Source organism: Notolabrus celidotus, chromosome 7 (genome assembly GCF_009762535.1).
Source record: "Notolabrus celidotus isolate fNotCel1 chromosome 7, fNotCel1.pri, whole genome shotgun sequence".
NCBI lineage: Eukaryota > Metazoa > Chordata > Actinopteri > Labriformes > Labridae > Notolabrus > Notolabrus celidotus.
This window is the reverse complement of record NC_048278.1, coordinates 15,313,719-15,326,893: the sequence shown is the minus strand read 5'-3', so window position 1 is coordinate 15,326,893 and position 13,175 is coordinate 15,313,719. Positions and strand designations below refer to the sequence as shown.

The following is a 13,175-nucleotide window of genomic DNA, read 5'->3' as shown; positions in this document are numbered from 1 at the left end:
TATATATATATATATATATATATATATATATATTTTTTTTTTTTTTTTTTTAAGTATATTATTTTGTTCCATCTTTCTATTAATATATTTTGACTTTTTTAATACTTTTTACGAAGTACCCCAAGAGCATTCTGTACAACTGAATTCCCCCCGGTATAAATAAGTATTTCTGATTCTGAACCAAATATGAGTGAGCAAAAATGTCTAATTAAAAAATTATCCTTACTTAAGTGTAACAAACTTCAAAGTCTAAATGAGGATCACATAGGCTACGTAATAATTTTAAATGAATATGATGTGGTTGACTTGAAAGTTGTCAAAAACTGACAAGCTATCCAATAATATGCACCAGGGTGGGTTCGGCACGATAACAAATAAGCTATAATGAGTGCTGGGACGTTGGTTGATGCAACAAACTCAATAGTGCCAAATATTTTATACATGGTGCAATACCTCTTGAAACTCACTTAATCTTCTTCAGTATACCAATACACGCCATGGCATATTTCATGCTTTTCATCTTTCTCCAAACTTTCTCACCTTGTCATAACAGGGAAAATGTCAAATTATGGTAATAGCTGTTTTTTTTAATTTTTATTAAGCATTCCTGATAGTGTATGCTTGCACCTGTTGTTTTGGAGTATCAAGACCCACATCAAAACACCCATTTCTATTTATTTGTCTGACCCAAATTTCTCACAGAAAACACAACACCCAAGTCCTGTTTTATTATTTTTATTTAAAAGGGCCAACACACACCCTTTTTAATATGATCTTTATAACATCACGTTTGACATACAACAAACTGAAAGCACTGCATTACCTAGTAAAAATAAATTACTGAGGAATGTAACAAAAATAAGTCAAGGAACAGCTCAGCAATCAAAGTTGCACCAAAAGAGATGTGTCTACGACTCCATTTAATGCTCTGGGTGTACTGAATAATTCCAACCCGGCTGTAAGCAAAACAAAGTGAAACAGTACAAAGGATAATAATAATAATTATAGTAATAATAATCATACTGGAAGAGTTCAGGACTAAACAAAAATCATGTTGGTTCCATATATAGTGTACACATCATATCTACTGAGGGAAGGGTGGTGGCATGGGGTAGGGCACCATTGGTGGAGGGGGTGGCGGCTGTTGGGCCTGCAGTTGTGGTTGTGAGTTAAATGGAAATGGGGGGTGGTTCATACCATTCTGTGCAGCCCTCTGCATGGCCCCGAACTGAGGGGGGCCTTGAAAGCTCTGGTTACCAAAGGCACCCACCTGGTTTGTCGGAGCACCAAAATTACCCTGTCCGTTGCTGTTGTTGTAATTGTTGTTGCCATAGCTACCGCCAGAGTTACCACCGTTACCCCCATAACTGCCACCGTTTTGGGCCTTATTGCCACCAAAGGCACTTTTGGGCCCATTACCAAACCCTCTATCACCGTCTCTGTCCCTGTAGCTACTTCCCCCATAGTTGCTCCTCCCACCCCCAGAATACCTATCCCGACGGTCATCCTTGTAGCCACCTCTCCCCCCCCTTCCACGACCTGGAGGATATAAAGACAGGAGAAAAAAACAAAACACAAAAAAAAAAAAAAAGAGGGGAAAGTGAGTTTTCACCATGACCACAGTGAATCACAACAGCATGGCTGTGTTAATGATGCTGCCTTCAAATGGAACTTGTGAAGTCGTGAAGCGCTGTAGAAAGGCCTGGCGTTCAAGTAGTAACCAAATGGGAACACTGTAGGTAGGCACCAGCGACATGGACACCATAACAGTGAATTTTTAGGAAAAGATGAGACCACTGGAATTATAACCTCAACATAAAATTTCCACGACCAAAAGAATGTTTAGCCCAAAATTTCCCTAAATGTATTACAAAACTACAAAAAAAGCTACTTGTAAGAAAAACTGGATTACATGGGCTCCATCATTCGTTAGGCACTTCAGAACACGTGAATTCGAAGCTTTCAGAAAAATTCAACTTACAATGTCATGAATACCATAAGAGCGAGGGCGTTCACATGGTCTCTTCTGGTGAACATGGTAAACTCGATCCCATTTGAAGGCACCATAAAATACAGTCAAAGTAACTGTCAGGGAGAGTCTGTCTCATACAAATGTCACTGTGTTTAATATGTCACTTTTCAGGTGAGATTTTACCTGTTTCGAAGTTAAAAACAAGAGGACAAATGTGAGCACGTAGACGATTCTGTCACTACTCAAGATAATCCACAAAATAGTGATAGAAAATCATTTTAATTTCTCCAACTTTGCATAAGCATTGAGAGGTGAGTTTTGACTAATTTTATTTTCTCACATGCTGTACTTTAAGCACGCTCCTCAATGCAGCTTGGTATGAGAAAAAAAATTACAAGTTGAGGTTGGTTTTAGTTGATCTGTGATTGTGCTTAGTTTCTTTACACAAGCATGGGAAAAAGGAGATCCAAGCATTTAAATTCATGGAAATAAGAGAGCTAAGTGAATCAGTGGCATATGTCCCCAAAAGGAGACACATAGTATAAATGACATAAAAAGACAAATTAAATACCCTTTCTAGGTCATAACATGGCATCTTCTTTAAATATCTTTATTAATATATACAAGTACCTCCTCTGTCCTCTGCCATCTGGATCAGCTTGGGGTTTATGGCCTGGTTGGCCTCACGGAGCACAGAGATAAGGTCACTGGCTTGTTTCATGTTGTTGGGGGTGAAGAAGGTGTAAGCTGTGCCCGTTTTTTGACTGCGGGCTGTGCGTCCAATGCGGTGGATATAATCCTCGGAGGAGTTAGGGTAGTCATAATTGATGACAAATTTCACATCCTCCACATCTGTAAAAGTGTTGCAGTGTGGCAAAACAAAACATGGAGGCCACACAGGATTTTGCACACCACAACAGCCAGATCAAAGGGAAACGTTAGCAGCTGTGATGGCTGGGGGGAAGAAAAGGTCATTAGGCTGCGGAGGAAAACGTGTTACAACATCAGAAGATTTGTTCATACATCTACTCCATGGGAATACTACTGTGGGAAGAGAGAAACGATGCACACTCCAATTGCTTACCATAATCAAAATGATCCAAAAGACCCTAACTCTCCCTTTTGTTAACCAAGGGAGAAAAAAAATGGATTTAAGGCTTACCATAAAGGAGTATGCATTCACTAGTCCTTTCCCAATGCAGCGAAATCCCCCACAAATTGTCAAGTGACATCCAGGAGCTTCTACGCAGTTGGGCCTCGATATGCACTGGGGCCTCCTCATGTGCCAATATAGGACCAATCTGTGGTACTTTTTGCAGGTCCGTTTTTCCCAGTACACTCTCAAAAGAAGCTTGATATTAAAAGGCCGCACTGCACGTCTTGCCAAGACAAAATAGACCAAGTACTAATTTGAGCAGGGGCCCCATACAAAAAAACATGGTAAAGGCCCAAGCATTGACCCCTGTGGGACCCCTCACAGAGCACAGAACAATTCCCCCCACCCACTTCATCAGTCTCATCAAGGCAAGATCCTTCAAGAAGCCAGTGTTCACTTGAGAAAATGTCTCTCGTTGGCAGGTCTCGACATGACTTTAAAACGCAGGCGAGGGAGGAACTTTGGTTTGAGCTGTCTCACTCTCTTTCTCCTCTCACTAGGTGTTCCCACTACCCCTTAAACACATGTGCCAGGTCTCATCAATTTTCAGAAACAAATAAAAAGTTTCAAACTGCTCTCTCCATTTCAAGAAAATCCAGCACTTTGACGGGAAAAGAAAACAACTGAAAGCTTTGACAGGCTAACAAGCACCCATGCTATGTGATACGAGCTCCAAAAGGTTAATTTTTTTTTCCAAATCTCAAACAAGTGACTTGCAATACAGCACTCTGTAACACAACAGCATGCAAGGCAAAAGTCACAACATCAAGCATGTCTTTTTTTCTTTTTTTTTTTTTTACGTTTGAGTTGGAAACAGCTGGATGGCGTTTGTCTGGTGAAATCCATGGACAGAGAACAGATGTGTGTGTATTTCAACAACATATCAGAGACAAAGGCTTAGCCACACAGCCTTTTGAAGATCACTGGCACACAAGAGCTTTCACCTCTCTAGGCCCACTGGGTGGCAAGCCAGTTGAGCACTTCCAATATGTCATCCTTCTCCCTCTCGAGGCCTGGGACTGTCATGCCTAGCACCTGCCACAAAGACTCCACCTTAAGGTGAGAAAAACTCAGAAAATGCATAGAAAAGTTAAAGAAAGCAAAACCACTTTCTTTAAAATAAGTGTAACACTGATAAAAAAGAGGAGCTACATGAAATCTTACTGACCTAAGCCACGGGAAGCGACATCTGTTGCAATGAGGATTGGAGCTTTGCCATACCTGAACTCTGAAGGGAGAGGAGCAACATTTTATTCAATTACAATAATTCTTAAAAATACTCTTTTTGGAACTTGCAATGTGATTTATTCTATCTCACCATTAAGGACCCAGTCCCTTTCCTGCTGGCTCTTGTCTCCATGAATTCCCATTGCTGGCCACCTGTAACAGACAGATTCAACATTAAACAAAGAACCTAAAAAGTATGAGAAGCCTACTCTGTTCTCTCCTTTGTGGAGAAACAAAGAGGAGATCTTTACCCATCTCTCCTCATCCTTCTGGTGAGCTCATCACAACGCCTTTTGGTTTCCACAAAAATAATGGTCTTGTTCTCCTTTTCGCTCATAATCTCCTCCAGCAAACGGATGAGTCTGACAAAGAAAAGGCAAAAAAAAAGGCAAGACAAAGTTAGATAAATTAAAATTGTCTGTCACTGCAACACACTTTGCTTCTATCATACCATACTGACTTGAATAATTATTACACACTGTGAGTGTTCATTTTTAAACTAAATACTAAAACACCTATGATAGTACAGTTATGCCCAAATTTAATATTAAATAAACAAATTGTTTTTTCAACACCAGCCCATGGACTGAAGCAAAATAAGCTCATCACATTAGTTGAGTTTCTGATGCTTGGATAAAAAATGGGTATCATCCACTCACTTGTCCTCCTTCTCCATGTCATTGCAAACATCAACAATCTGCAGGATGTTGTGGTTGGCACTGAGTTGTAGTGCACCAATGTTGATCTGGACGTAGTCCTTCAGGAAGTCCTCAGCCAGCTGGCGAACTTCCTTTGGCCAGGTGGCACTCCACATCAGGGTCTGACGGTCTGGCTGAGGAAGACAGAAAGAGGGACTTCAGTTGTGTCTGGTATGATTGTGTTTTAAGTGTATCTAACATTGACATATATATAACAGTTAAAAACTGGCAGCGAAATGTTGATGGTACAGCTGGATGTCTGGTATTTGTAACAGCTCACTTGAGTGATATTTAGTTAATTCCTTACTTTAATCATGACTAAATTTGTGCAAGTTTACTGAGAGATTGTCTAAAAAAAAAACGTTCTATTGTCTGCTGAATTAAATTAGAAACCACAACTTACCCGAATTTGTTCCACTATCTTGCGGATCTGAGGTTCAAATCCCATGTCAAGCATGCGGTCAGCTTCATCCAGCACCAGATAAGTGCAACGTCGCAAATTAGTCTTACCACACTCCAAGAAGTCAATAAGGCGACCTGGGGTTGCGATGCAAATCTCAACACCTGGAAAAAAAACAACACTATATATGAAATTCAAATGAACCCCTGCAAGCAGAGAAAAGTTACAAAAACGGAGTAACACAAAGAAACAGCAACACAGAGAGCATACCTCTCTCAAGGTCTCTGATTTGAGGTCCTTTAGGCGCACCGCCATAGATGCAGGTGCTCTTGAGACGGGAGACCCTGCCGTATTCAGCAGCCACTTGTTGCACCTGCTGAGCAAGCTCACGGGTTGGTGCCAGCACCAAGCACTATAGAAAGGTACAAGCATTTTTAAAATCAGTTTTTTCCCCCTATTGTATTCATCACATGGCTTATAACATTATACTTTCATCACCACAAGGTAGGATGTCTTATTGTTTCTAATCTGTTTGATACAGAATATAAGAGTTCATCAGAAGAAAGTTGATGATGAAAGAAAGAAAAAGAGACTCAGCATCTCCTGAGCCCTTGGTTCATATACTGAGATAGCTCAAATGTATCTTTCTGGTGTAGTACAAATATTGGACAAAGAGGATCACACACTTCAACAATTTACTGTAATGTGTACTTACTATTGGTCCATCTCCATGCTCCAAGAATGGTTGATGTTGGATGTGCACAATTGCAGGCAACAGGTACTAAGCAAACGAGAAAAAAGAAGATGAATACATTTTCAATATGACAGTGTTCAGGGGTATATCAGTGAGTCACTAACTTTCACATTTACTTCAGTGTAATGAACTTTAGTCTTCCTCAGAAGTAAAGGAGAAAACATACATTTCTTTCAAAAATCAGGATACTAGTATACTTCACTTACTGCAAGGGTTTTCCCAGACCCTGTTTGAGCGATGCCAACCATGTCTTTGCCACTCAGAGCGACAGGCCAGCCCTGAGACTGAATGGGAGTGGGGTCAGTCCAGTTTTGTTTACTGATAATGTCCATGACATAGCCTGAAGAAGTAAGATAAGCAAGTTACATTATTTGACAAATGTAAGCAAAAAGGTGAAGGACTGCTCAAGATTATTAGTGTGAAAGCATGAATCCCTCTTACTTGGAAAAGCAGCCTCATGGAATTTTAGAATCGGTTTGGGACATTCTCTGCCTTTAACAGTAACCTCTTTGTTTCGACGGTACTGTTCAACCTCTTGCTGGAATTGAAAGAGGAACTTTGATAACACCGCTCTCAATACACAAACAAAGAAACTTGGATAGGTCAGCAGGAAAGTCTATTTATTTGGGGGGGGGGGGGGGGGGTTGAGTGAATGTTTCATGGTCTTACAAGTGGTCTTCGAGCAGTGTCAGGGTGTTCCTGGTAGAAGTTCTTCTGAAACTTTGGAAGTTCATCGAGGTTCCAGTGTTTTTTGCGCAGCCTCTCACCAGGGTTACCAAATTTTCCTGGAGGAGGTCCGCCCCTGTTGCCTCCACCACCACCACCAAAACGAGGGGGTCCTCCACCATACCTTTATTACAGGAGACACACATTATGAAGCACAGTGAATGATGAACGATTAAAGAGGTAATACATCTACGGCTCATGCTAAACTTAAATGTTTGTTCGTGATAAGTACTGGTCAGCCTTTCGAAAAAGGGAAATGTATGGAATTAGGGGGAATGTTCATAAATGGTTCAGAAGTTATTTGGAAAATCAAAAGCAGCTTTTACAGTTGTCTGGTTTAGATTCTGAGTTTATTAATGTTAAGTGTGGAGTTCCACAAGGGTTGGTTTTGAGCCCAAAATTGTTTAACCTGTATATTAATTAAACATGTGATGTTTCCAGCATTTTACAATTTCTTCTTTTTGCAGATGACTAATATTTTTTGTTCTAGATAGGATTTTAAGTCAGTTAGGGATGCTTTAGTTTGTGAAATGGTCAAACAAGAGGTGGTTTGATGAAACTGGAATAAAACAAAGTTTATGATTTTTGGTAATAGAAAAAAGGATGATCAAATAAGCTTGGTTATAAATGGTGTGAACATTGAAAGAGTGTCAGAAGCTACATTTCTGGGAGTGATAATAGATGATAAACTGACTTGGAAACCACATATAGATATATAAAGAGAAAAGTGTGTAAATGTATTGGTGTTTTAGGCAGGGCCAAGGACAGTTTGGATTCTTCTTCTCTTCGTATTTTGTACTGTTCACTCGTTCTTCCATATTTTAGTTATTGCTCTGAGGTATGGGACAACACGTATGACTAATATTAACCCTTTGTATGTGTTACAGTAAAGACCAATAAGACTTATAAATAAGGCGAATGATGGAGATAGAGCTGGGCGATATTAAAAATGATGTTATCGCAATAGAATGTTTCATATCAGTCGATATCCATAATCATCACGATAAATATAAAATCATTATTTCAATTAAATTTAAAGGCAGATTTTTGGTCCTGAGTGAAAGTTGAAGAAACCAGACGGTTTGTTAGCTTGTTTCAGGAGTTAATTCTCTGATAAGCTTCTTGAAACCATCAGTTCTGACGGTGCAAACAGGAAGCAGGTCTTTTGGGTAAGATGAGATTTTTGTGAAGTTTTAATTTATAGATTTTTATTTTTCTCAGGTTGAGGTTATTAATATAATTTGATTTAAATTTACAACATAAATATATTAAATTGTGCACTGTGTATCAGTTGAGTAGAGTATTGTTTGCGTATTGTAGCGCAAAGCAAATGTGTGTTTCAGATTATGGAATTAAACTATGGAATTTTCTAGATGATGATATCAAATGCTGCTCAAATATTTTACAGTTTAAAATAATTTTAAAGGTAAAAGTAATTAGCATGATTTGACACACTTTTTTTAGTTATAGGCTTCAGTGTAATGAAGTTTGCCTTGAGAGGGGATTTTACATTTTGTGTGTGATTGTCTGTTTCATTGTATTGTAAAGTCAGTCCAGAACTGTTTGCAATGTAAAACGTTATTTCTTGTATTTTTTTCTTGCACTGTGCACGCAAAACTAAACCACCTGATGCTTTTCTTCCAAGTAAGATACAATTTTGTTTCATAAGTCTCCACTTTGCTGTTTTCTGATTCTACATTAATAAATGAATAAAAGGGGAGAGGCCTTGACATCCCCGATGACTCTGCAAAATGAAAAAATTACAGAGAAGACCTTAACTGCAATTTTTAAATAAAAGTAACTACTATTTCAAATTGATCCTCTGGGGGTCGCATAAAATCAGTGCTGACTGAGCACACCTGAACAATGCTCCGGGACTTTTTTTCCTCAAAGTGAGGAAAAAGAATACTTGCTTTTTGCATAATCCAGTTGAAATTCAGAAAGACTTTTTAGAGCACTTCATGATCCAATTAGCACTAAAGTTTACATATATGTAAACTTGTCACAGCAGGAGATGGGGTTCCACAATCTTCGAAAGAAGCAACATATTGTGCACGTGCTTACCATACATGTGCATGTATCACAGGTGCACTCAGTCACTACTAGCAATAAACCCCTGCATACAACGCTGTCCAGCAAGCAAACTGTTCACGCTGGAGCTGAGGGGTCCACAATCATCAGGTTTACCTTCTTGGATGTAAATTTCAAGTATTTTCCGTGATCCATCTTTGGAAATGTTGCAACAAGGGAGCTGAACAGAAACCTATTTTAGATTCACAGTGTCCAGTTTTCTGTCTACTCGTTCTTATTAAGAAAAATAAGCATGTGTACGTGGTCATGTGTCAGCTGGGAGCGCAACAGGATCACAATCAGTCCGACGGCAGAGAAAAAAGCGCTTGTTGAGACCTGTCACTCAGCCGCAGCCCCCAGCTGAGCGTCCCCACTGTGCGCAACACCTTTGGTCAGCTGATTCACATCAAAACATGCTTTAAACATAACTCACCTCCCTGATAGCTGAACGAAGTATGAGACCACATCATGTTTTTTCCATGTGATAGGAAATCGAAACAAAAAATGTGTTTGAGTAAGTTCTTAATCAATCAATTAATCAATACTCAATGAATTGTTCACATTCCTACCTTCTTCATTATTATAATCTGTTTTTCATTTCACTCTGTCGGGTGAATGTGTGCTGTGTGTTTGATCCTGCCATAGGAAAATAATGATACAATATTTTTCCCACATCTCCCGACCCTAATGAAAAACATTTATCTCCAGAATAAGATAAAGTTTGCTAATGTTTACATGGCTTGTGGAGAACTGAGGACTTAGTTACTGTTTTATGGAGACATTTAAAAAAAAAATTTGTTATTAAATAGATATTTCATAAATAACTTTTATGATTCCTAAGTCTCAATAGGAGCCACTGGCCCTGAGGTATTCTGACAACATCATATGTGGCCCTCTTTGAAAAAAGTTTGGACACCCTTGGCTTAAAGAATATAATATTTGGCCCCACTATGAAACTCATAATGACGACAAATACAACAGCTGTTTCATTAAAATATAGTTCATTACATGTGAACATTTACAGAATGTACTTATACTTTTTTGCACTAAAAGAAAGGGGAACATTTGGAGGTTTCAGTAGGTTATAATGTTATGATTTTACTGGTCCAGCCCACTTCAGAGGGCTCTATGTGTCCCCTGAACTGAAATGAGTTTGACACCCCTGCTCTGAACACATAGTTTGTAACCTACAGGCAAAACATGGGACTGACAGCCCTATTGGTGAAGTCTTGTGATTGTTCAGGAAATAGTTAAAGTCCTTACTTTTCTATGTCAACCCTGTCAACCCGTACCCTGCATTATATATGCCCAAAGTTTTCCCAAACAACCGTTCAGCTAAAGTTTTTGACACTATGATATCGCGATACTTGCTAATATTGAAGATAATCACCACTGAATTTACAGAGCATAATAGAAATGTCAGACATTTAAATGAAGATGGACATGCCCTGCCTACAAAACATGAGAAAGTCGGGCTTCGTAATGCCTTCTTTGGAGACATTCAAGCCGCGACTACAACCGGAAAACTGTCCGTTAAAAATAAATGGGGCCTCTGCGACACAAGTGTTCGTGTCAAAAGTGAACCCGCAGGAGGAGACGCCACTGCGTCACAGATACCGAGCACAGCGCCGTGTTAACAGCTACAGACACACAGCCGCCGTTAGGTGCCATTTTACCTCTTATCTGCACAGCAACGAGAAGCATAACAAATACATAAATGCAGGGATGGTCCGCATGAATAAAACACGTCTAAACAAATGACTGTACCTAAATAATAACGAGTGGCCACGTACATGAACAGACAGTGACAACTGAACACAGCGGTGACAGCTCGGGCGCGAGCATCCTGCTGCTAGGCTAATCATCTTGGCTAACGTCAGAAGGAACCGGGAGCTGTCACTTGACTCACCCCCTATCTCTGCTACGATCTCTCTCTGGAAACCCAGGCATCGTGGAGCCGAGGAATGTGGCAAAAAAAAAACTGACGTGTGTCTAAGTCTCTTAAGCCGGTCAACAAAACAGCTGTTATGTCTAAGGACTAAAGTCAGAACCTGGAAAACAAAAAGAAAATGCCGGCTGAACACTGTCTGTGTGGAGAGACGGATGTGAAGTCATACGCGGCGGATAACACTGTATCCATGCGCAGCAATCGCCGTCATCAACTTGGTACTATTTTAGTTTTGCAAACAGTGTGCAGTACTAGTGAAGTAGTGAGTTATGGTAATAGTTTAAACTTGCATCAGGGTTTCGGTAAACTTTATGTAAGTACTTAATACGAAGAACTGTCTCTATCTTGAGCTCAATATAACAGTAAAAGTAAAGTAACTCAAACCCGTCATTAGTTGGTTAAAAGTTATTAGATATTTGTCAGCCAGTGTTTTTATAAACCTCAGTTTAAAAGGTAAAAAGGCACTATTTGTAGATATTGAGATATGACGTCTATATGTTTGATGGAGGAAGCTGTAGACTTAGCTGTTGAGCTGTGATTTACAAATCTATTTCTAGATGATGGAACAAAAATAAAATAACAACATCAATGTCTAAAATAGGAGCCCAATGATCATGTAGCAATCAACTCTCCAGTCATGAAAATATCTAGATCGAACATTCAATTGAAAGAGACATGCACAGTAATAACACAAAAAAACACAACAGAGCGTGACAGATGTGGTTGTATTGGGTAACTTATTCAGGCACAAAACCTTTTAACATTTTCAAGTAGTATCCTAAGTCTTTTTTTTTTTTGTCACATCACAGTCTTCATTGGATTAATGTAAAATTGGGAGGATATGCTGATACCTTTAGCACAAACCAAAAAAGGAATACTCAAACATTTTGTACTCAAATGTCTTTATAATTTGTTCAAACACAATGAAAAAACAAATGTATTGGGATTTTCAATATATACAGGATGTTTTCTTAAAAATGGCAACACATAAGACAATTTAAATCAGTGGAGAAATATACAACTTAATACAAAAATACCCCTAAACAACCATAACAGAAATTAATGGTTATCCTTAAAGTATTTCACTTCCAACACATACTGCTTTCTGTCCAGTGGTGTCCCATCATCACATTCCTAGTCCCCACACAGGTTTGTACATTTCTTGTAATTTTTCCCTGCATTTCAGAAGGAGAGATTTTTGGATCAGACCCAGCACAAAGCATTATTTACTCTTTTGATTACTTGGCTCACTTGCTGCAAAAGACATGCTTCACTCTCTTCAGTGTTGATGCAAAAGCCCAACTGGTTTGCTGAATGTAAACCTTGACTATCCTTACAAAAAAATCAAAACAAAAAGTGCATAAAGTCACATCATGTCCATTTACACATCAGCATTAAATAACTGAATCAATGCAATGTGTTTGTTGTCACTTCTAATTACCTTACTACCATGTCTGTACATCTCAGGTGTGTACTTTGTGTGGCTCATTGTCTTTAAAAAAAAGGGGGGGGCAACCACAAATCCTGCTCATACAGGTAGAGCTAGATTAGCTGAAGCGCAACGTGAAAAAAGGACCAATTGGTGCAACTCCACATGCAGAATAATAATTTATAATAAAGAAAGTGCGCATGGTGTTGGTTTATTCTCTTATTTTCTTTTTTCATCTGAAAGATTGGTATGCTTTCCACTTTTTGATCAAAAATAAGTTTGTAAAAAATAAAGCATTTGACATAATCAAAAGCTATTTGATGGACTAGTGCATTTTAAAAGGAAGATGAAAGACAATATTTTACTTGGATGAAAACACAATGTGATACAAGTGGAAATATTTCACTCACCACAGAACTTGTCACACAAATGATCCCTTTGTCTCCGGAGTTCAGTGTCATTGGCTGATAATTTGCATATTGTTGTAAGATTGGCTTTTTCCTCCATCAAATTCTTTCTCTCGCGTCTCCAGCTGGCTTTGTCATTTTTCACTGTTGTACCAGAGGGGAAGCAAACAGCAACTGACTATTCATAACACCATAAAAATACCAACTGAGATCTTAATTTCTCTGCTTTTACTTTGCCAAACAGTAAGCACAATCAGGAAAAACTCACTCTGGACCCCGAGGTAAATGAGGGTGACAATCCCAGCCAGGAGGAGAAGATAAAAAACTGCTCGAAATGCTGAGTCTGCCCAATTCTTCCTTCCTGGGTTCTCTAAAGACACTTAACAAA

General features: G+C 39.0%; 1 protein-coding gene across 2 annotated transcripts; it reads right to left on the bottom strand.

The window, feature by feature from the left end:
- Positions 1-719: 719 nt before the first annotated feature.
- On the bottom strand, positions 720-11,108 carry LOC117816189 (probable ATP-dependent RNA helicase DDX5). Of its 2 annotated transcripts, none has more exons than XM_034688356.1 (13): positions 10,913-11,108; positions 6,877-7,057; positions 6,649-6,745; positions 6,414-6,547; positions 6,169-6,234; positions 5,724-5,865; positions 5,457-5,617; positions 5,015-5,187; positions 4,607-4,717; positions 4,447-4,508; positions 4,297-4,356; positions 2,603-2,824; positions 720-1,539 (listed from the first exon to the last, which is right to left on the bottom strand). In XM_034688356.1, exons 1-13 carry the CDS (start codon positions 10,951-10,953, stop codon positions 1,085-1,087), a joined length of 1,905 nt encoding a protein of 634 aa, XP_034544247.1. In that variant the 5' UTR covers positions 10,954-11,108; the 3' UTR covers positions 720-1,084. The 2 variants fall into 2 exon arrangements, with proteins under 2 accessions (XP_034544247.1, XP_034544248.1); XM_034688357.1 differs by lacking the exon at positions 720-1,539 and adding an exon at positions 1,560-2,155 and having other exon boundaries at positions 10,913-11,104.
- Positions 11,109-13,175: the final 2,067 nt, after the last annotated feature.